The following is a 24444-nucleotide window of genomic DNA, read 5'->3' on the forward strand; positions in this document are numbered from 1 at the left end:
ATTCATAATAAATAGTTTTAATGCAGCAATAAATCAGTTACCAAATTATCACAAAAATCACTAGCTTACTGTATTTTGTTATGTAATTTATACTAAGCAAATATTAAGTTTGTGGTAGACTAGTGGTTGAAGTGGAAGAAAAGAAGAAGCAGTACTTAAGATGTTTCAGTTTCTGTAGCTAAATATTTGTTTAGTTGGGAGAATCCCCTGGAGCAATTATAAGCTTAAAGGCAGACAGCCAGGTGGTGTCACTTGCATTCACAGGAAATAGCTGCTGCTGCTTAACCTGTGTGGCATTATAGTGCCATTCCAGAGTATTGAATGGAAATGAGAACATACTCCAAAGAGATACAAGTAGAAGTGCTGGTATTCCATGCTAGTTAGTAGAGGCTAGCTCCAAACACTGCTGATATGCAGCAAAATGTAGAACTGGTATTGACATTATATACATTTCAAAGCTCTCAAAGTAGGTTTTTAATAGATATTTTCTTATTTCAGCATGTTTTAAATGTTAACCATAGAAAAAGATAACTGCCTCGACAGCCTGTCTTTTGTACAACAAAGGGATAATTCAACACGCTGGTTAAATTTGCACACTGCCTCAGTTGTGTTTCCATTTTTGATCCAGGATAGTTAGAAAGAGAAAGACAAAAGACAAGATAAATAATACAGTTATACATGGAAAAGCAAAGATATATAATGTGTATCACAAACTGCAGGCCTTGTTGTATGGAGTTATGGGTAGTTTATATTCTTCAGTATAAATGTGTCAGGAGGAGATTGAATTCTGTCCTTTATTACATCTTTTCTACCACCTACAAAATGTCTTTGGGGAAATACAGATGCCCTGTTAAAATGAAAAAGATATTCTCTTTTTAGTTTAATGTTCTTAAAAATGCTTTACTTATCTAATGAAAAATACATAACTCTGAAATTTTTCATTGCAGGTGGTTAAATTACTTTTGGAAAAGGGTCAGTTGCCTGCTGCGAAGGTTCATGCACCTGTAACCCCACAATGTACACCCCCATCTGCGCCTAATACTCCACCTCAAGTAACAGAGCAAGATAAAACTTTTAATGTGGCCAAAGATTACAGCTTTGTAATGGCAGGTAAGTCCTTTGCAAAACTGTAAGTAAAGCACAATTTGTACACAATTTTAGATTTAAAATCAACGGAACACCTTCTTCTTTACAAGTTCTTTACAAGCCACTTCCTGAGTCTGTTAGGGACTTCTCTTTTTATGCACAGGGTTGCATCATAATAGCCTTTTTCACCTGCAGAACGGAAACAGCATTTTGATGCCTCATTAAAATGCACTGTACTGAATACATAAAACTTTTTTATGTCTGAAGTTACTGGCTGAAACAGCTGTGCAAAGTAAAGCTTTTGGGAAAACTAGTATGAGTGAATTCATTCAATTCAACATTGCGCATTGCAGAATAGTTACAAATAAGCACGTAATACATTTTTCAGATATAATATACAAATTATTTGTGTTGGAACAGGCTTTTGTTAATTTAATACAACTATGAAAACAGTGTTGCTAACCCTTTATTAGTTTATAAAATTTAAGTTTAAATTAAATCAATCCAAATTTTGTATAAGTGAAAACTTTTGGAAACATGTTTTGCCATATTACCATATTCTTTGTGTTCATAAAATTTGTGGCATTCAAAAATGAAATGAATTGATTGATTGGTTGAGCTCTACTTTTTCAGTATATTTTTCATTATTATTCAGTTTTGGTTTTTTTTTTTTACTGTATTTTCATTCTTGTTTTGAGTATAAACAAATTTGAAATGTTGCTATATTCAACTACCTATGGACAGTCATGCACCAACTTAAAGCTCCATTTGGGACCAGCCATATGTCAAACTGGCTGTATGTCTGTCACAAAGAATACAGGTCATTACAGTTGAGGCTCTGTGGGTCTTGTGTGGGTCACTGGTATGGTATTCTTAATCTATGCAGCTGCATGCTAGGTCCGTGTAAGGGAAGGCGGTGCAGGCTGAATGCATAAGAATTAACCACTTGAAGAAGAGCCAATCAAAGCAAACCTTAAAGGGCCCTCCAATAGTCAGAAAGCATATGAGACCCTGTGAAGAAATAATAAAAATAATGAAAGATATAACTTTTTACAAAGTGTTTCTATGTTCATGCCAAAAGAAAAACTTCAAGCCATCTGCATAGATCATAAACAAAAAGATGTACCACCTGCATGAAGTTTGACTTGACAAAACAGCTGCATGACATGGACGATCAGTTGCCCAAAAATCGGAGCTCTGTGTGCATGACAAGATATATATAGTGTAATTGTAATTGACTTGCACAAGAGAGAAGGAAGCATGTCCAAAATAAAAACAGCTTTATTGTCGTCAAGGCAGAAACATTGTCAAGAGCATCTATCCAAACAAGAGCTGGCACTCAAATACACACATCATGCAATCAGGGATGATGACGTTGTCCTATATTTACTGTCTTCTCAGATTAAAAGTACAGATCACCTTCCTGCATAAATTAGGAGACAGAAAGACTCTGGTTTTAAATGTTCTCTGCGTCAACCAGTAGGCGACAGACACGTTACGCGAGAAGCATGCAAACTTGCAGTTGCACCAGCAGCAAACAACCAGTCCCTGCCTACGTTAAGTGAATGTCAGCGCACAGCTCAATTAGGGGGTTATCAAAAACCTCACTATATATATATATACACACACACACACACACACACACACACACATCCAGAAAGTATTCACAGCGCATCACTTTTTCCACATTTTGTTATGTTACAGTCTTATTCCAAAATGGATTGAATTCATTTTTTTCCTCAGAATTCTACACACAACACCCCATAATGACAATATGAAAAAAGTTTACTTGAGGTTTTTGCAAATTTATTAAAAATAAAAAAACTGAGAAATCACATGTACATAAGTATTTACAGCCTTTGCTCAATGCTTTGTCGATGCACCTTTGGCAGCAATTACAGCCTCAAGTCTTTTTGAATATGATGCCACAAGCTTGGCACACTTATCCTTGGCCAGTATCGCCCATTCCTCTTTGCAGCACCTCTCAAGCTTCATCAGGTTGAATGGGAAGCGTCGGTGCACAGCCAATTTAAGATATCTCCAGAGAAGTTCAATCGGATTCAAGTCTGGGCTCTGGCTGGGCCACTTAAGGACATTTACAGAGTTGTCCTGAAGCCACTCCTTTGATATCTTGGCTGTTTGCTTAGGGTCATTGTCCTGCTGAAAGATGAACCGTCGCCCCAGTCTGAGGTCAAGAGCGCTCAGGAGTAGGTTTTCATCCAGGATGTCTCTGTACATTGCTGCAGTCATCTTTCCCTTTATCCTGACTAGTCTCCTAGTTCCTGCCACTGAAAAACATCCCCACAGCATGATGCTGCCACCACCATGCTTCACTATAGGGATGGTATTGGCCTGGTGATGGGCGGTGCCTGGTTTCCTCCAAACTTGACACCTGGCATTCACACCAAAGAGATCAATCTTTATCTCATCAGACCAGAGAATTTTGTTTCTCATGGTCTGAGAATCCTTCAGGTGCCTTTTGGCAAACTCCAGGCAGGCTGCCATGTGCCTTTTACTACGGAGTGGCTTCCATCTGGCCACTCTACCATACAGGCCTGATTGGTGGATTGCTGCAGAGATGGTTGTCCTTCTGGAATGTTCTCCTCTCTCCACAGATGACCTCTGGAGCTCTGACAGAGTGACCATCGGGTTCTTGGTCACCTCCCTGACTAAGGCCCTTCTCCCCCGATCGCTCAGTTTAGATGGCCAGCCAGCTCTAGGAAGAGTCCTGATGGTTTTGAACTTTTTCCACTTATGGATGATGGAGGCCAATGTGCTCATTGGGACCTTCAAAGCAGCAGAAATTTTTCTGTAACCTTCCCCAGATTTGTGCCTCGAGACAATCCTGTCTCGGAGGTCTACAGACAATTCCTTTGACTTAATGCTTGGTTTGTGCTCTGACATGAACTGTCAACTGTGGGACCTTATATAGACAAGTGTGTGCCTTTCCAAATCATGTCCAATCAACTGAATTTACCACAGGTGGACTCCAATTAAGCTGCAGAATCAGGATGATCGGGGAAACAGGATGCGCCTGAGCTCAATTTTGAACTTCATGGCAAAGGCTGTGAATACTTATGTACATGTGCTTTATCAATTTTTTTATTTTTAATAAATTTGCAAAAACCTCAAGTAAACTTTTTTCACGTTGTCATTATGAGGTGTTGTGTGTAGGATTCTGAGAAAAAAAATAATTTAATCCATTTTGGAATAAGGCTATAACATAACAAAATGTGGAAAAAGTGATGCGCTGTGAATACGTTCCGGATGCACTGTACATATACATATATATTTTCATTTAAGCTTTTTTTTACATAGTAGCCAGTTACTGCTGTTAATGAAACTTAATATTTTAACATTCAGGAACCTTAATTGCTTCCAGCAGCCATGCAATAATGAGATGCCAAGCAAGCCATTAGATGACCTGTTTATTCAATCTCATTTGCCTTTATGTATCCATCATTTAAATCTTTAAAAAGGGGGACCGGAGGGTGTGTTCCAACTATAGAGGGATCACACTCCTCAGCCTCCCTGGAAAAGTCTATTCGGGGGTTCTGGAGAGGAGGGTCCGTCGGATAGTCGAACCTCGATTCAGGAGGAACAGTGTGGTTTTCGTCCTGGTCGCGGAACAGTGGACCAGCTCTTTACCCTTAGCAGAGTCCTGGAGGGTGCATGGGAGTTTGTTCGACCGGTCTACATGTGTTTTGTGGACTTGGAAAAGGCATTCGACCGTGTCCCTCGGGGAATCCTGTGGGGGGTGCTCCGGGAGTATGGGGTACCGGACCCCCTGATATGAGCTGTTCGGTCTCTGTACAACCAGTGTCAGAGCTTGGTCCGCATTGCCGGCAGTAAGTCGAGCCCGTTTCCAGTGAGAGTTGGACTCCGCCAGGGCTGCCCTTTGTCACCGATTCTGTTCATAACTTTTATGGACAGAATTTCTAGGCGCAGCCAGGGTGTTGAACGGGTCCGGTTTGGTGGACTCAGGATTGGGTCACTGCTTTTTGCAGATGATGTTGTCCTGTTTGCTTCATCAGGCCGTGATCTTCAGCTCTCTCTGGATCGGTTCGCAGCTGAGTGTGAAGCGGCTGGGATGAGAATCAGCACCTCCAAATCCGTGAGCATGGTCCTCAGCCGGAAGAGGGTGGAGTGCCCTCTCAGGGTTGGGGGAGAGATCCTGCCCCAAGTGGAGGAGTTCAAGTATCTCAGGGTCTTGTTCACGAGTGAGGGAAGAATGGAGCGTGAGATCGACAGGCGGATCGGTGCGGCATCCGCAGTGATGCGGGCTCTGCATCGGTCTGTCGTGGTGAAAAAGGAGCTGAGCCGTAAGGCAAAACTCTCAATTTACCAGTCGATCTACGCTCCTACCCTCACCTATGGTCATGAGCTATGGGTAGTGACCGAAAGAACGAGATCGCGAATACAAGCGGCTGAAATGAGTTTCCTCCGCAGGGTGTCTGGGCTTTCCCTTAAAGATAGGGTGAGAAGCTCAGTCATCCGGGAGGGGCTCAGAGTAGAGCCGCTGCTCCTCCGCATCGAGAGGAGTCAGATGAGGTGGCTCCAGCATCTGATCAGGATGCCTCCTGGACGCCTCCCTGGTGAGGTGTTCCGGGCACGTCCAACCGGGAGGAGGCCCCGGGGAAGACCCAGGACACGCTGGAGGGACTATGTCTCCCGGCTGGCCTGGGAACGCCTTGGGATTCTCCCGGAAGAGCTGGAAGAAGTGGCCGGGAGAGGGAAGTCTGGGCCTCTCTGCTTAAGCTGCTGCCCCCGCGACCCGACCTCGGATAAGCGGAAGAGGATGGATGGATGGATGGATGTATCCATCATATTGCAATTATTTCAATAAAATATTAGAAAGGAAAAAAATGAATCTAAGTAATGATCTGTTTTGTTGATGTTGATGATGTTTTCAGATAAAAATGAATATCAGTAGTTTTGGACATTACTGGTGTGGCTGAATTATGGCATAGAATTAAATAATGTTTATCATTAAGAGTGATAAATTGCTTCAGATTCAGAACTTTGTTTCATCCAAAATGTTTTCCTTCCAGAAACTCTATAAACTCCCAATTTGCCTGGTAATCTGCTTATGAATCTTAAACGACTTAATTAAAATGAAAGTAAAAGAAGTCTGCTTCTTTATCAGTGGTAATTGGTTTCTAATTAAAAAAATAAAAATTCTGGGTATGAGTTTGATAAACTTGGTAAATAGGAGCTTACTGTTGAAATGTTTTTTACTGAAAGACCAAACATTATTCTGATTTTGCTAACTTTTTTAATGAGTGGTTTGCAGGCTGTACTTTTGTATGAGCATTTTATTTTAGGGCTAACATTTATTATAAACTTGTTAGTAAATGCATATTACAAAGTGTATAGACTTCTCTGCTGGTGTGGCAAGATGTACAGCAAGATTTCAAAAACTAAAGTAAAACATTTTTGCATGTAATATTTGCAGGCTAATTAAAAAAATGTTAAAATACCTTAAAGATAACATATACAATACAATATAGGACGCATTTGCTTCTTGTAGTACTAGCTTAACACGGATGCTCATGTTCTTGTTAAACCACAGACTAATGTGGTTTTTCAGTGAAAATGTAATTCCTAGAGGTATTGAGTGTTGCTGCCTAGCAGTGGTGTCAGATTATATCAGTGAATTCATTTTTTTGCTTGCTTATAAAAGAAATTAAACACCTTTACCTCTGACCCACAGCAGACAAATACTTATGTTTTCTTATTTGTGTTAGTTTACAAAATACAAATTCTTCTGAAACAAAGGATTTACTCCCTCACCTCTATCTCTTTTTTCTTATTATACAGATAATGTGTTTGAAGTCAAATTGCTAAAAAACTCCTCAGGTTTAGGATTCAGTTTCTGTAGGGAGGAAATTCTCCCCCCGAACCCTATAGCAAACAGCCTGGTCCGAGTGAAGAAGCTGTTTCCTGGGCAGCCAGCAGCAGAGAGCAGTCAGATTGAAGTTGGAGATGTCATCCTTCGTGTCAACAACACCTCATTGAAAGGACTGTCCCAACATGTATGTTCAGTTTGCAAAATTACATTAAATGTATTGCGAAATTTCCTGTAAGTCTACATTCAGAATTGTAGAGAAATTGGGAACGTTTACTCTTTAAAAGCAATTAACAAATAATGGTAAAAGCTATAGATAGTGTAATTATTGATAGAATATAACACATTGACATAGATGCATGTTTTTATCATTTTTCTTTATATGTGCATGTGTAATATATATATATACTAGACATTAAGCCCGTTAAAATAACGGACGCTAGAACAGTAGTGCATAAACATTTGTATGAACAGTCTATATTAAATGACAAGGGACCTTGTATGTGGCTGTAATATGTGTCACTGTATTCTGTGCCTTTAATTTTCTTTCTCAATAATACTGGTTTGTATTTTTCGTGAAATGCCTGTAATTTTGTCTGACAGTAATACAGTGGAACCTCGGTTCACGACCATAATTCGTTCCAAAACTCTGGTTGTAACCCGATTTGGTCGTGAACCGAAGTAATTTCCCCCATAGGATTGTATGTAAATATAATTAATCCATTCCAGACCGTATGAACTGTATGTAAATAAATATTTTTTTAAGTTTTTAAGCACAAATATAGTTAACTATACCATAGAAAGCACAGCGTAATAGTAAACTAAATGTAAAAACATTGAATAACACTGAGAAAACAACAGAGAAAACTAACACTGCAAGAATTTGCGCTATAGCTTTATGACCCGCTCGCTAAAAACTCTTTTTTTAATGAGTTTTAAGCACAGGGGAAAAAAATGAACATTTGAAAAATCTGTAATTTAATAAACAACCAAGAAAAGTAACATTGCAACAATGCACGCACGCTCCTGTGTGTGTGTGTCTCTCTCGCGGGCCTGCGTGTGTGTGTCTCTTAAGCGCGCGCCTCTGTCTGTGTGTGTGTCTGTCTGTCTGTCTCTCGCCTGTGTGCGTGTGTGTGTCTTGCGTGTGTGTGTGTGTCTTGCGTGTGCGTGTGTGTGTCTCACGTGTGCGTGTCTCGCGTATGTGTGTCTCGTGTATGTGTGTGACACGGTGTGTGTGTGACTCGCGCACGCCTGTGTGTGTATCTGTCTCTCTCTCTGCACAGGGAATGCACAGAAAAAGACTGAACACGTGCTGTGTGGCCCCGCGCATGCGCACTTCACCAGAAGACACACACACACAGACACCTGGACGCACACAAGGGTTTTATTAAAGAGGATATATATATATATGTATATATGTATATATATGTGTATATATATATATATATATATATATATATATATATATATATATATATATATATATATACAGTATGTATATGTATATATATGTATATATATGTATATGTATATATATATATATATGTATATATATATATATATGTTGTGTGTGTATTTATGTACAAGGTATTTTGTTTTCATTCAACTTCAACAATTCAGACTATATTGTTAAGTCTAATGCATAAAATCTGAATCAAAATCCATTTTAATTCCAAATTGAAAGACACTATATATACTTAAAAACCACAACTAAATTCTATTGATATGTGTTTCAACTGTGGGAAGACACTGTAGCTCCTGAAAAAGTTATTTGGCTATAGCATCAGCTCTCCCCAGGTGCAGCGTGGATCCCCAGCTCACAACTCTAGTATATTCCATGTAGATGGGTCCTCACTTGATTGCTTGCCAATGGTACCAGTGGGTTCTTATTTTACTTGGCCTCCCTTGTCTGCTAGTGCCAGTATTTCGTGGTAATCTGGCTGGGTTCATATTGCTGTTAATCTGACATTCTACCTACTGTTATTATTGAACTGTCCCAAAGGCAAATAGAAAACACATTTAGCACTCAATAAAAAGCTGATATTTAAGTTAAAGTTAAAGAAATAGGGCTATATACTGCATTAAATGATGCACTATTGTCTATTGTATCTAATAGTATTTAGATAAATGACTTTGTGCTTGTTTGTTTTTGAATAGTCTTTGGATTGCAGATGTTACTAAAATAGTAACTGATATTTATCTGTTTGCCATGCCTTTTCTGCTCTTTTACTCATGTTGATGTTCATTGTCACAGTGGCATAAAAATGTATTTAGAAAGGCACTGGACAAAATAAAATCCAAAAAACGCGTTAAAGTTCTAAAAGCACAAAACAGGCACAGAACACTTGAGATGCTGAATTTGATGCTTAAAAAATATACTATTGACAGCATAATGCTTGTGGAGTGGTGCTAGCTGAGCTCATAGTTTTTATTTTTCTTGCTACCCCCACTATATGAATGCAGTGTGATTAGTGCTGCCCAGTAGCACACATTGAAAGGAAGGCCACAACAAACTGCTGCCCAGTGAAGGAGTTGAGTGCAGATGCTGACAATCCAATTATTGTTGTTTATTATTTAGATAGTTATTTTTATTATTGCAAGTTTAAAAGCTAACATTTCAAATCTTTATAATACAGCACATTGCAATAAAATAATACATGCAAACATGAGTCATGGGTATGCCAGACAATAAAAAGTTTGCCAAATGACAGTAACTATTCCATCCATAAACCTTGTTTGGTTAGCATGCCCATGATTGCCCATGGTGTAGTGTGACATTAACTTAGTGACTCAGTTATATAGTTTCCAACTCACTACAACAAAGTCAAACTGGTTTGATTTAGTGTTAAATCGTTTGGGTGGGCTACTGTGTATAGAGAGCAGACAGCTGTTGAATACTTAAGTACAATGAATGAAAAATGGTATTTTAGACTATACATACTGAACAGTGGCTCATCTATTCAATGTCTCATGTTTGTTGTACCACAATAGAGTGGAAAAAGGAAAAAGATGGTCTGCAGCTGAGCTAACAATACCTGGAAAACACTTGTTCAGCCACCTGCACTCTTAAGCAACACATGAACTGGCTGACAAAATGTGACAAGTTTACAATAATTTTGGTAATATAAGACCGTGTTGTAATAGATAGTAATGTAAGCAATCATCTACTGCATGCTAGTCGTGTAACCTGACATCCTCAACTTGATGAAATCAGCAGTTTAACATGCTCTCCTACTTAGTTGTGTAGTGTGCTGGCAGCCTAAATCATCCAGATTTCGATATATTTTAAAAATCGTCAGTTTCTGCTGCAACATCATGATTTAATATTTTTTATAGATTTCATGACCCTTTCTTTGAAATATGTTTATTAAAAATAAACTATATAACTTATAACAGGAAAAACTTATTGCAACTTATACCTTTTAAATACAGTGCTGTTTTCTTGTAGTGTTACAAAACTGTGGTTTTCTTTAGTGTAGTTGCAAGTTACAAATATTAGGTGGCAATATAGCCTACCGAGACCTTTTTTTCCACTCCACTGACTAAGTAAAGGTCTTTCAATAAAATTCTCCAAAGAAATGATAAATGAGTATTATATAATAAAATAAGTCAAAAGTATTGAAAATATATAATTTGTTGTTTATGTCTTTATTTGTGATTCTTTTTTCCCCAGGAGGTAATATCTGCTCTGAGAGGAACATCGCAAGAAGTTACGCTTCTTCTATGTAGACCTGAGCAAGGAGTTTTACCAGCTCTTGACCCAGCACTTTTGGTAAGATTAAATTCATGCTGATTGATTTTTAGTAATATATACATATATATATATATATATATACAGTCTTCTTTTTCTTCTTTCGGCTGATCCCATTAGGGGTTGCCATAGCGGATCATCCAAAATTGTTGTCCGCATATTGATGTTGCAATAATTTTACACCGGATGCCCTTCCTGACGTAACCCTCCCGATTTATCCGGGCTTAGGACCGGCATGAAGAAACACATTGGTTTGTGCATCCCCTGTGGCTGGGTTTTATATATATATATATATATATATATATATATATATATATATATTAGATACAGTAATTGAAATATAAATCAACATGCTTAATCTACAAGCAAATTTTTTGTCAATTAAAAATAAGACAATCTTTAGTGAAAACAAACCTTTCATCCATGTATAGTGTATTGTGCCAGTCACTGAAGCTGCTGCACATTTCAAAAAATGCTTTTGTCCCGATGACCTAATTTGAACCTTTTCTCAGTAGTATAAAAATGGCTATCACAAAGAAACTAAATAAATAATAATCAAATTTTGAAGAGACTGTCACAAGTTAGCAGGACTACCTGTAGCTCCCTGCAGTCCTGAGGCACTGAAGACTTTTGAATATTTGCTATACCATACCATAATTAAACCCCTTTGAACTCCTTAAACAAACTTCAAAAAACATCATTTTTAAGGGAACATCGGAGTAGATGTCCCTCAACTTAGCATGAAAGCATTATTTTTGAAAATATACAAGAACTTGTACAGCACTGGATGAAATGTGTTTGAAAAAATTAAGAATATGGTGAAATAAAGCTCTGATTTGATGTGAATGTTTCAATAATACTTAATCAATACTAAAACATTTTTTGTTTGTCTATTCATATTATTACCACTGCCACTACAGACACCGCTGACTTCTCCCAGAAAAGACTCTCACAATATTTCTGCATCAGACCAACCCAAGGATTCTTTGCTGCAACAAACTGATGACAGTTTAAGTGACAGTTCAGATCAAGAAGAAGATGATCTTGATGAAGTCGATGATGGGGAATTTCAGAAGCTCCAGCTGAAGTCACCATCCAGGCGAGACAGTTATAGTGACAGCACAGACAGTGATGAAATTAACCTGTTACAAGAGAACAATCAGACGTGGGATCCTAGCATCTATCAGACTCCCATTAACAGAATAGGCTTTTCAGAAACACAATATGAAACTCCTTGCACTTTGGAGGATGCTTCCTGCACCATTTATTACTCCCCACAGCAGTCTCCCAGCAGGCCTCAGTTCATTGACAGGTTGGCTGTCTTTTTCTACATGATAAACTTATGAATAACATTTTCATTTTCCATGTTCATGATATAGTTTAGCTGTTGAGACTTATGACATATAGATTGCTATCTGGTTTTATTAAAATGATATATGTATAGCTCTATGTGTCTAAACACCAATCATTGTAAATCTTGTGCTCTAGGTGACAGGGAAATTCCTCCATGTGTCACATTTCCTTTTCATTTTACTCACTTTTACTTTTAGCTACACTTATACATGTCCAGTGCTATAACTAGAAGTAAATGTTAAATTGTGGTATTCTGTGCCTCCTGTCAATTTTGATAGATCTGTATATGAAATATATAGAATTATTTAAGAAGCATGCCTCCTGTGAGCTGTTTAGTGTGTATTTGCTAAACACAGGTAAAATTGTATCACAGCCAAGCTCTTGCCTCAGTGCTCACTGTGGTTTATGTGCACTTTCACTTTTTTTTTTATTTTAATTTTATTGATTTCATTGTAATCATTCCATTAGATAGATCAATTTTTACAAAAAATAGGATTGAAAACAAATCAACCCAACCCCCACCTCTGAGAAAGAGTATGGCCAACGGACTAAAACGTAAAGTTGGTCAAAATTCAAAAACTGATGAGTTTAGTAGGTGGATTGAAAAAAAAAGGAAATGGGAAGAGAATCTATTTCCTCAGTACTTTAAAAGCTTATTCTAAAATATTATTGATTAGATACTGCCAGATTTTGAAAAGGTTCTGCACAGATCCTATACCTGAGAATTACATTTTTTTCCAATTTCAAATTGTATAAAGCATCATTTACCCACTGACTTAAAAGAGGAGAGTTAGGATTTTTCAAGTTTAGCAAAATAAGTCTGCGTGCCAATAGTGTAGTGAAGGAAATCACAGTTTGTTTTTCCTTCTCCACTTTTAGCCCATCTGGAAGAACACCAAACACAGCTGTTAGTGGGTTAGAAGGGATTGTGACACCAAGGCTGTCTGAAAGGTACTTAAGAGTTTTGTCCAGAATGGTGTTAATTTGGTGCAGGCCCAAAACATGTGACCCAGTGAGGCTGGGACTTGACTGCAGAATTCACAGGTTGGATCTTGCCCTGGAAACATTTTGGACAGTTTTAAGCGAGACAAATGTGCTCGATATATAATTTTAAGTTGAATAATTGCTTTGCGCATATGAAGCTTGAATGAATTCTCTGCATTGCTACCTTCCACTCCTTTTCTGATATGCTGAGTGATAGATTTTTTCCCATTGTCCTCTTGGATCTTTGAAAGGGAGGGACTGTAAAATAGTTTTATATATTGCAGAAATGCTGTCTGAGTCCTCCAAACTGAGCAATATTTTTTCCAGCATAGAGGAAGGTGTGAGATGAGGGAAATCGGGCAGGTTCTGTTTGACAAAGTTTCTGATTTGAAGATAGTGAAAGAAATGTGTTGCTGGATGGTTACATTTGGAATGTAATTGTTCATAGGATGCAAAGATGTTGTCTATATAAAGATCTCAAGCAATTTAATCCCAAATGTTTTCCAGATTTTAAAAACTGCATATGTTTGCGAGGGTTGAAAAAGGTTGTTCTCATGCAGAGGTGCCACAGATAAAAGATTCTCCATCTTAAAATTCTTTCTATATTGGTTCCATATTCTAAGTGAGTGAAGCACAATTGGGTTATTTATATATTGGCGATAACTTGCATTTATTGGGGCACAAAGCAGGGAATATAAAGAAGTACTGCAGGATTTTAGTTCTATTGCTGACCAAGCCTGTGTATGTTCATCTATTTGTGTCCAGGTTTTTATAGCTTGTATGTTTGCTCTACAGTAATAAAACTGAAAGTTGGGTAGAGCCATGCCGCCTTCTGCCTTAGGTCTTTGTAGGGTCACTCTTTGGATATGTGGATGTTCCAAATAAATGAGGTTATGGCTCAATCTAATTGCTTAAAAAATTATTTATTGATGTATATTGGAATGTTTTGAAATAAAAAGAGAAGCTTAGAGAGGATATTAATCTTAACAATGTTAATTCTTCCAGCTAAAGTCAGATGAAGGGTTGACCATCTATGCAAGTCTTGCTTAATTTTTTCCATACAGACGGTGGAATTTTGTTGATAAAGAGCTTTATATTTACTTGTGATATTTACCCCTAGGTATTTAAACTGAGGGCGGCAAGGTGGCGCAGTGGGTAGCGCTGCTGCCTCTCAGTTAGGAGACCCGGGCTTGCTTCCCAGGTATTCCCTGCGTGGAGTTTACATTTTCTCCCCGTGTCTATGTGAATTTCCTCCGAGTGCTCCAGTTTCCTCCCACAGTCCAAAGACATGCAGGTTAGGTGCATTGGCGATTTTAAATTATCCCTAGTGTGTGCTTTGAGTGTGGGTGTGTGTGTGCGCGCCTTGCCCAGGGTTTGTTTCCTGCTTTGCGCCCTGTATTGGCTAGGATTGGCTCCAGCAGACCCCCGTGACCATGTAGTTAGGATATAGCAGGTTGGATAATGAATGGATATTTAAACTGATCTGCAATGATAAAGGGGAAGGTGTCCAATCTGATTTTGTATGCTTGAGAATTCACTGGAAAGAGCACACTTTTATTCAGATTAATTCTGAGACCAGAGATCTTTTGAAATTCTGTAAGTGCTGTTAAGACTACAGGCACAATATTTTGTGGGTCTGATATATACAGTACCATATCATCTGCATATAGAGAAATTTTCTGTTCAAGTCTCCTTCTCCGATAATCCATTTTATCTGATAAGCATTTCGATACTGAACTGCCAGTGGTTCAATGGCGATTCCAAACAGCAGTGGTGACAAGGGGCATCCTTGTCTGGTGCCATGTTCTAGTTTAAAGTAGTCTGAACAAATGTTGTTAATACAAACTGAAGCTTCTGGATCGGAATACAGTAGTTTGATCCATGCAATAATATTCGGGTCAAACCCAAATTTCTCTGGTGAAAAATGTTTTTTCTGCATCAAACATTAATAATATTTCTGAGGTGTTTGACTTTGCTGGTGAATATATTACATTAAACAGGTGTTGAAGATTGGAAGCTAAGTGTCGGCCTTTAATAAATCCAGTTTGATCTTGTAATATTACCGAAGGGAGCACTTTCTCCATCCTTCTAGCTAGGACTTTGGAGAGTATCTTAACATCATTATCCAGAAGTGAAATTGGTCTGTATGATGCACATTGTAATAAGTCCTTATTTTGTTTAGGAAAGACGGTGATTAATGCTTGGCGAACAGTTTGAGGTCGAATTTGATTGTCTCTAGCTTCTGTAAATGTTGCTAATAAGAAAGAAGTTAGCAGAGTGGAGAATTTTTTATAAAATTCTACAGAGTAGCCATCAGGGCCTGCTGCTTTCCCGCTTTGAAGTGACTTTATAGCATCTAGTAATTCTGACAGCTCCAAAGGTTTATCCAGTTCCTCTGCACCAAATGTATCTATTTGTGGTATCTGTAATATATCTAGAAATGCATTAGATTGTGTGTTGTCTTCTTTAAACTCAGTAGAATATAAGGATTCATAGTAGTCTCTGAATATGTGCATTATATTTTTATGGTCAATCATTTTATCTCCTTTCGTGTTGGTGATTGTTGAGATTGCATTGCGAACTTCTTGCTTGTGGATTTGTTGAGTTAAGAGCTTATTAGCTTTCACTCCGTGTTCATAGTAATGGTGTCTTGATTTAAAAATGAGTTGTTCAGTTTCTTTGGTTGTTAAGAGGTTGAGATCTGAATGCAGAGCCTGCCTTTTCCTATGAAGAGCCTCACTTGGACACCTGGCATGTTCTTCTTCTATTATAGTAATATCGCTGGTTAGCTCTGATACCTTATTGGTTTCTAATTTATTTCTGTGGGAAAGATATGAAATAATCTGTCCTTTTAAGAAGACCTTTACAGTTTCCGAGTGTTCCTGCAGAGACCTCTGAGGATGTATTTGTCTTTAGGAAGAAACTGATTTGTTTGGATACAAATTCTGTACAGTTCTCGTCTGCTAATAGAAGTGGGTTAAGATCTGCGAGATGAGTGTGTGGGGCCTAATGATTTTAGCTCAAAGATCAAAGGGGCATGGTCAAAACTAACAATAGTGTCGTACTTGCAAGATTTAATCGTAGGCAGGAAATTATTATCTATAAAGAAATAATCAATTCTTGAGTAGCAATGATGCACTGGTGAGTAGAATGAATATGTTCTTAAATTTGGGTTTAGAAATCTCCAGGGGTCAGATAGGTTCTGGTCAGTTAACAACTGTGTAATTGTCTTTGCAATGATAGATGTCATCCCACCTGTGACAGGAGTCCTATCTTAAGAGTGGATTTAAAACACAATTAAAGTCCCCAGCCATTATAATTTTATGAGTGTTCACATTGGGAATGGATGTAAATAAATTTTGTATGAATTCCCTATCATCGACATTGGGTGCATAAACATTTATTAGAAACACTTTACATTTAAATAAATTGCCCATGACAATCACATATCTCCCTTCAGGATCAGATACTAAATCGGATACCACAAATAAGACTGTTCTATGTATGAGAATTCCCACACCTCTAATTTTCTTTGTAAAGCTGGAATGGAACATTTGGCCAGTCCAGTCTTTATGCAGCGAGAACTGATCCTTGCTTAGTAAGTGGGTCTCCTGTAAAAATACTATTTTAGCGTTTAAACCTGTTAGGTGAGAGCATACTTTCTTTCTCTTTAATTTGTGCTGAAAAAATTAACTGTCCCATCATGGAGACATTGATTCTGAATTTTTCATGTCATTTTGTAGTCTTAACTGGAAGCGAGACCGCTTTAACCTTAATTTCCAATTTTTCCATAAGTTATTGCCATGCAGCCTATTGTTATGTTGGTAGTTATCGTTATAAGAATTAAAATAATAGATTAGATATAGCTTGCTCTCTCTCGCCCCCCAGACCACCACCCCCCAACCAATATTGCCTCCCCACATGAGGCTGGACCACACTGCACAAAGTCCCGGTCCTCTGACATACCTAGAGACAGAGCACGTCCAAAACAAAACAAGCCCTCCAGCAGTGGCATTTGGGGATTAAAAAGTAGAGATAGCTATTGCCGATAAAGTCTAAATACTATAAGCATAAAATATAATCATCTTGAAATCAGTCTTGAAATATTAAGACAGTAATCCCAGGGAGTGGTGTTAAAAAGTGGCCCTTGATAAGCATAGTAAACCCTAATGCAATAATAACAATAAAAATAAACCAAGGGTATGATGTTAAACAGTCTCCTTTAGAATAGTTAAAAACAAAAAAAAAATTCTTCCACACATACGCCTACAATTGTAATTAAAACATAAATAAAAAGTGTCAGAGAAGAGAAAAGGATGTATAATTATGGTACTCATATCATTGCAAGCAGATCAGACAGTAGGCAATATCTTCTTGCCATACCATGACAGGATGCGACCCACTTTCGTATTTCAAAAAAGTGTCGGGATCAGCTTTCTTAATTCCTTTTCTGCTTCATTCGTGGAGGAGAAGATGTGATATTTGTCTTGAATTTCCACTTTCAGTTTGGCAGGATACAAGAGTCTGTATCTGATATCGGCTTTCCGTAACCTCTGTTTATTGTTGTAAAAAGCTGCACGTTTAGCAGCTGTTGAGGGTGAGAAGTCAGGGAAAATACGAATGTGGTTATTTTCAAATATAATCTCTTGTTTGTGTCTGAGAAGTGCCGTTACATCAAGCTTAAATTGTAATCTCTCGAAGCGGACAATTAAAGATATAGGTTTAAAGGTATTTGATCCACATATGCGATAAGCTGCCACTATCTCGGTATCTGATTTAAAGTCCTCTCTAATTATTTTTGAGAATAGTTCAGCTACGAATTTCAGTAGATTTGGACTTTCACGATTCTCAGGTAGACATTCGATTCTAATATTATTCCTTCTGCTTCCATCTTTCAGAGCCGCAAGTCTGTCTCTAAGTTTTTTGCATTCGGAATTCACAGCTGTAGCTTTTCCGTCGGCGTTAGATGCCAATTGTTCCACTGTTTCAGTTCGAGCCATGTATGTCTGTTTAACGTCTTCCAGCTGATCTGCAAGTTCTCTCAGTTTAGACGCATTTTCCTGAATGTGTTCCTAAGTTTTTCTCAGCATATCTTTAAAGACTGCATCAAAATGATTATATACACGTTTTTCCAAGTCTTAATATTCCTGCCGCATCTCTTGCAGCTCCAGCCGCAGCTTCTCGTTTGTCTTGAGCAAGCCATTTATTTCTTTCTTCATATTTTTCTGAATGTCTTTCTTGAGCTCACTTGTGGCCAATGTTGCGATCATTTCCTTCAGTTTGGACAAATCATTTCAGCTTTCGTGCTTCACGGGTGAAGTGGCAGCCGCAGCTACAGCCGATGCTTCCGGTTCGCGAGGATTAGATAAGTGCGCGGACTGCAAGGCCATATCTAGTTTCAAGTGATCTTCTGGAATCAGCGAGCTATCATGACCTGCATCACTTGCACCTTCGCTCCCATTTTCGCTCTCGACTGCAGATGTTGCAGTGGAGCGGAATCTTGGGAATTCTTTGCTTTCGCCTGCCTATTCCAGGTCAGTCTCTGAATGGCCATATTTTGTACTTGGGCTTGATGTCTGTCTAGACTTGGGTGTAGTTTTACGTTTCTTTTCCATTTCTTTCTGAACGCCTTTCTTGTTACTCATATTTATATACTGTAGTAGAAACTCCTCGGGTTGGGTAAGTACAGGATACCTCGGGATAATAAGAAATAAGAGAAAAAATAAGGCGCTGCTAACGGAGCTCTGCTTCAGACGTCCATCTCCCGTAGCGGACGAGACCAAAGCCTTTTGCTTTTGAACATTTCCTCATGGCAATCATTTTGTCATTGCACTGTGAGATGCATGGCAGCACCCATTACTTTGCCTCTGTGACAGTATCCCCCTAATAAAGAAGTGGGTGTATTTGCCTGTTTCTCAATAAAACTTGCACCTTCACAAAGACTATTTCAATAATATTTTTCTTAGACCAAAAACTTAAAAAAACATACTGTATTTATCAAATCCAATCCTACTTACAGAATCCTGCATCTCCAAGAGTAAACTGGAAATGTAAGTCTTCAGGGTAAAAATCATAAGTGCAATTTGCTGCTTCAGATTAGTTTCAGGTCTTTACTTAAATAGTGGTGTATTATCTAAATAAAAAATATATGCATTGAGTAAAACTGATAATTGTTCTAGTAGTGATAAAATTAAGCCTCTGTGATAGCCATTTAAGATTAGAACAACAAAACAAAAAATTGACAAAAACAGGCCATTCAACCCAATAAAGGTTCCTGACCTTATCCATCTAATTTCTCAAAAATAACAGCCAGTCTACTCAATACCACACAATATGGTCATTTATTCTGTGTCTATGATTCTTTGTATGAAGAAAAACTTCTAACATTGATTCAGAATTTATCTAGAACAAGTTTCCAACTGTGTCCCTGTGTTCTTGTTGGACTCAAATAACACCGTGGATCCACTGTACTAATAAGTTTTCGTAATTTTAAAAATTCATAAATAAATCTCAATCTCTGTTTGCTTAAACGGAAAAGGTTCAACTCCTAGAATCTCTTCTCATGGCTAATACCTCTCAGTCCTGGAATCAGCCTAGTTACTCTTTTCTGGACTTTTTCTATTGCTGCTGCTTCTCAATAAATGTATATATATATATATTGTCACAGATGTACGGGGACACTGCCCGGCCGGGACGCCTGGACAGTCCCCAACTAGGACAATACTTCTCCTCGGCCACGAGAGGGCAGCCGCCCAGGTCTATTTGGGGGCCACAAAGACGGAGCTGGGATGCCTGTGAGAGAACGTGGCCACCGCCAGGGGGTGCCCGGACAGTTGGAGAATCCTGGAATGGCAGCACTTCTGCCACACCAGGAAGTGCTGCCGGAAATAATTCCAAGAAGACCCGGAGTGCTTCCAGGTGCTTTCCTGACACTTCCGCCACACCAGGAAGTGACGTCGAGGAGAGCACCTGGGGCTCATCCGGGTCAGGATAAAAGGGGCCGCCTCCTTCCAGACAATGAGCCAGAGTTGGGAGGAAGGAGACGAAGCTTGTGAGGAGGAGGAAGGAGGTAAAGAGAGAGAGAGAGAAAGAGAAAGAAAGAAAGAAAGAAAGAAGAAGAAGAAGAAAGGAAAGAGAGTTGCTGAGATGAGGCATTGTGGTTGCAGTGGAAAAAATAAATAAACAAGAGTGTTTTGGACATCCTGGTGTCGGTCTGTCTGTGTCTGGGGGTACGGTTTCCACAATATATATATATATATACACATACACACAGTACTGTGCAAAAGTTTTGGGCAGGTGTGAAAAAATGCTGTTTCATGTGTTGGCAAGATTGAGCACAGCAACAAGACACAACGTAGTTATACTGCATCAGTAAGGTCTCTCCCAGACAAAGATTTCAAAGCAGACTGGGGTTTCAAGATGTGCTGTTCAAGCTCTTTTGAAGAAACACAAAGAAACAGGCAACATTGAGGATCGTTAACACAGTGGTCGGCCAAGGAAACTTAGTGCAGCAGATGAAAGACACATCAAGCTTATTACCCTTCGAAATCAGAAGATGTCCAGCAGTGCCATCAGCTCAGAACTGGCAGAAACCAGTGGGACTCAGGTATACCCATCAACTGTCCAGAGAATTTTGGCCAGAAGTGGTCTTCATGGAAGAGTTGCTGCCAAAAAGCCATACCGCTGACGTGGAAAGAAGGCCAAGCGACTCAAGTATGCACGAAACCATGCAAAAATGGCAGCAGGTGCTCTGGACTGATGAGTCAAAATTTGAAATATTTGGCTGTAGCAGAAGGCAGTTTGTTCGTCGAAGGGTTGGAGAACGGTACTCATTATTGTCTGCAGGCAACAGTGAAGCATGGTGGAGGTTCCTTGAATGTTTAGGGTTGCAATTCTGCAAATGGAGTTGGAGATTTGGTCAGGATTATTAGTGTTCTCAATGCTGAGAAATACAGGCAGATACTTATCCATCATGTAATACCATCATGGAGGCGTTTGATTGGCCCCAAATTTATTCTGAAGCAGGACAACGACCCCAAACATACAGCCAAAGTCATTAAGAACTATCTTTAGCGTAAAGAAGAACAAGAAGTCCTGGAAGTGATGGTATGGCCCCCACAGAGCCCTGATCTCAACATCATCGAGTGTGTCTGGGATTACATGAAGAGACAGAAGGATTTGAGGAAGCCTACATCCACAGAAGATCTGTGGTTAGTTCTCCAAGATGTTTGGAACAACCTACCATCCGAGTTCCTTCAAAAACTGTGTGCAAGTGTACCTAGAAGAATCGATGCTGTTTTGAAGGCAAAGGATGGTCACACCAAATATTGATTTGAGTTAGATTTCTCTTTTGTTCATTCACTGCATTTTGGTGATTGATGAAAATAAATGATTAACACTTCCATTTTTGAAAGCATTCTTTGTTTAATTCTTATATATATGTGACTCTTACCTTCCTGCATTTGAGCCAATTTTGTATACACTCTTTTTTTGTATTTTTTGTATCCTCTCTTTCTTTGATTCCTAACCCATCCTATAGGACCTTATCAAATGTTTTAATATCATATGCACTTCTAATCACACACTTCTGCTACTTCCTCACAGAATTTCAGCATATTAGTAAAATACAACCTCCCCTGAACCAATTTGACTGTTCACTAAAACTCCTTTTCCTGCCATGTGATACTGTTTTTCCTAATAATTCCCTCCATTAATTTAGCTGTGATACATGTTACTCTTACTGACCTATATTTACTTGGATCTGCCCAACCACCATTTTTATGAAACAGTATAATATTTACTATATTCCATTTCTTAGAAATTTCCCCGATACACAGTGACTTTGTAAAAATATGTGTCAGCATATGCACTCATTAACCTCCTTAAGCGCTCTAGGATCAATGTTATCTAGTTATGGTGATTTGTTAGATTTCAGCATATTTTTAATCCAAGCTGTACTCTTACCCTCTGTAATTCCAAAATCATTAATCACCTCCTTAGTAGTCTTATTTACTGCTGTGAGGATCTCCACTTCTTCACATGTGAAAACTGCAGAAAAATACATGTTTAGATCACTCATTATTTCATTGTCTATATATTTTAACTGTTCCTTAGTGCTTCTGGTAAACTACAACTCTTCCTTTGTTGTTCTTGCACTACTAAAATACTGAAAGAATTGTTTTTGGTCATCTTTTGCCTTTCCTGTAATACCTTGTGAAAACTGCCCCCAATCTTACATTCCATATATTTAGGGAATTCTGAAGTGACGATTGTAGTTTCATCTTTGAAACATTATCCATTCTTGTTATATATGTTGAAGAAACACACTACATGCAACAGTTCAGTCAAAATGATTGTCTTCCCTTTTGATTTAAGTTAAGATACCCATTGTTCATGTTGACTTTTCAGGTAGTTATTTCTGGCTTGTGTATTACTGAGTGTCTAAGATTGGCTTTGACTGTTGCAAATTTGTGCAGTCTACACATAAGATCTGATCACTGCATTTTAGGTTTGTAGGATTGTATCTTCTGTCTTCAATAATATAACATCTAGCTATGGGCCATAAGGGAGAGGTAACTTTGTACATCTGGCTGCAGTTAGAGCATTGTGGTTACAAATATTTTTCTCATTGTTTCGTCTCTTGGTTGTTGGTATTCATTTTGCTAGTTGCAGGTTGTGGGTCTCCATAGATACTATGTGGTTTAACACTGTCATCTGTGTTAGGCTGGTACGACTTGAAATAGAAGACACTATTTTTATTGTTGTTCTATTTACAATTACTATGTATTCTTCTGACATTTATGTCCAAGGTAACTTGCAAGATCAAGATGCAGCACAATTTCTACATTTTTTATATAATTGAAGCACAGACAGATTAAGCAACTGTCTCAGCACAACACACTGAGCCAGTGATGCGGTTTGAACTGCTTTCAGATTCAGAGACTAGAGCTGTACCCACCACACCACACCACACTGTCTATGATGTTGTGTTAATCTTTTAGACAGTGTTTTAGTAATATTAAGCAGAGACCCTTGAGACAATAAATCAGCTTCTTTCTGCTAATCAAAATATATACTGTGTTCTTTGTTTTTGTAACTTTTTCTTCTCTTTGTCTTGTGCCCACATGGTTGAAAAACAGCAACCCTCCAACACCAGTAGCCCTAGATCTGACTCCAGTAGAAGAGCTTCAACCAGAGCCTGAAGTCCCCTCCCCCACACCACTTGATGATGCCTACATAAGCTCCAGCTCAGGTTCCCAGACCCCACCAGCGCTACCTCTGGACTATGTAAATGAAGAGGTCTTGCACCCTAACTGCAACAGTGTGGAGGGAGAGGAGATGGATGAATTTGAGCCAGTAAGATTTTGCTTGTAAAACATACATGGAAAAGGATTGTGTTAAAAAAATATTTTAGACAAACAGACAGATACATTACAATTTTTCAAAGTTTGTCTGATAGATTCCTATAAACAGGTTTTCTGTCAAGGCTTGTTTGAAACTGTCACAGTAGTCTGTCTATCTGTGTCTATATTCTTCTTCTTATGGCTGCTTCTTTTAGGGGTTGCCACAGCGGATCATATTTTTCCATATCTTTCTGTTCTCTGCATCTTGTTCTGTCACACCCACCACGTGCATGTCCTCTCTTACCACTTCCGTAAATCTTCTCTTAGGCCACCGTCTTTTCCTTTTTCCTGGCAGCTCTATCCTTAACATCCTTCTCCCAATATACTCAACATCTCTCCTCTGCACATGTCCAAACCAATGCAATCTCGCCTCTCTGACTTTGTCTCCCAACCGTCCACGTTGAGCTAACCCTCTAATGTACTCATTTCTAATCCTGTTAATCCTCATCACACCTAGTGCAAATCTTAACATCTTTAACTCTGCTACCTCCAGCTCTGTCTCCTGCTTTCTTGTCAGTGCCACTGTCTCCAACCCATTAACATAGCTGGTCTCACTACTGTCCTGTAGTCTATATAGTGTTATAATCTATCTATCTATCTGTCTATCTGTCTATCTATCTGTCTGTCTGTCATTAGTCACACTTTACCTATCTCTATATCCATCTGTCTAATCTCTTGTTTATACTGTACAATTGATTAAATTTTAGTAACCATCTTTTGCAATTCTTCTTTTCTCTTAAAGGGGTTAATTTCCAAGTACTTTCTGCTTTCCTGGAAATCTGTTTATGTAGCTTATTTGCAAATGTTCTCCTCAGTTGTAAGAACTCTCAAGATGACTCATCTTTCTGTCAGGGACTGTCCCAGCTTTGAGAACAACTCTTTCTCTTTATTATCTGCTTACTGCACCAGCACTCATTAAGATGTTCATTTCTGAAGAGCTCAAGGCTTAACATAGCCATTGATTTGACTTCTTCTTCTGTGTTATTTCTTTAGTTTGTTTTTTCTCAGTGTTATCTTCA

At 38.5% G+C, this 24444-nt stretch overlaps 1 protein-coding gene across 3 annotated transcripts in view; it reads left to right on the forward strand.

Annotated features, from left to right (window-relative positions):
* Window positions 1-24444, forward strand: part of ptpn13 (protein tyrosine phosphatase non-receptor type 13) — a 344308-nt gene that overhangs the window by 258110 nt on the left and 61754 nt on the right. For all 3 annotated transcript variants that reach the window (XM_039750815.1, XM_039750816.1, XM_039750817.1), the window contains 5 exons: window positions 948-1110; window positions 6907-7121; window positions 10608-10706; window positions 11606-11997; window positions 23162-23378. In XM_039750815.1, the coding sequence (XP_039606749.1) occupies window positions 948-1110; window positions 6907-7121; window positions 10608-10706; window positions 11606-11997; window positions 23162-23378 (1086 nt within the window). The remainder of the gene's footprint in view (window positions 1-947; window positions 1111-6906; window positions 7122-10607; window positions 10707-11605; window positions 11998-23161; window positions 23379-24444) is intronic.

The sequence above is a fragment of the Polypterus senegalus genome, chromosome 4 (genome assembly GCF_016835505.1).
Source record: "Polypterus senegalus isolate Bchr_013 chromosome 4, ASM1683550v1, whole genome shotgun sequence".
NCBI classification, from domain to species: Eukaryota; Metazoa; Chordata; class Cladistia; order Polypteriformes; family Polypteridae; genus Polypterus; species Polypterus senegalus.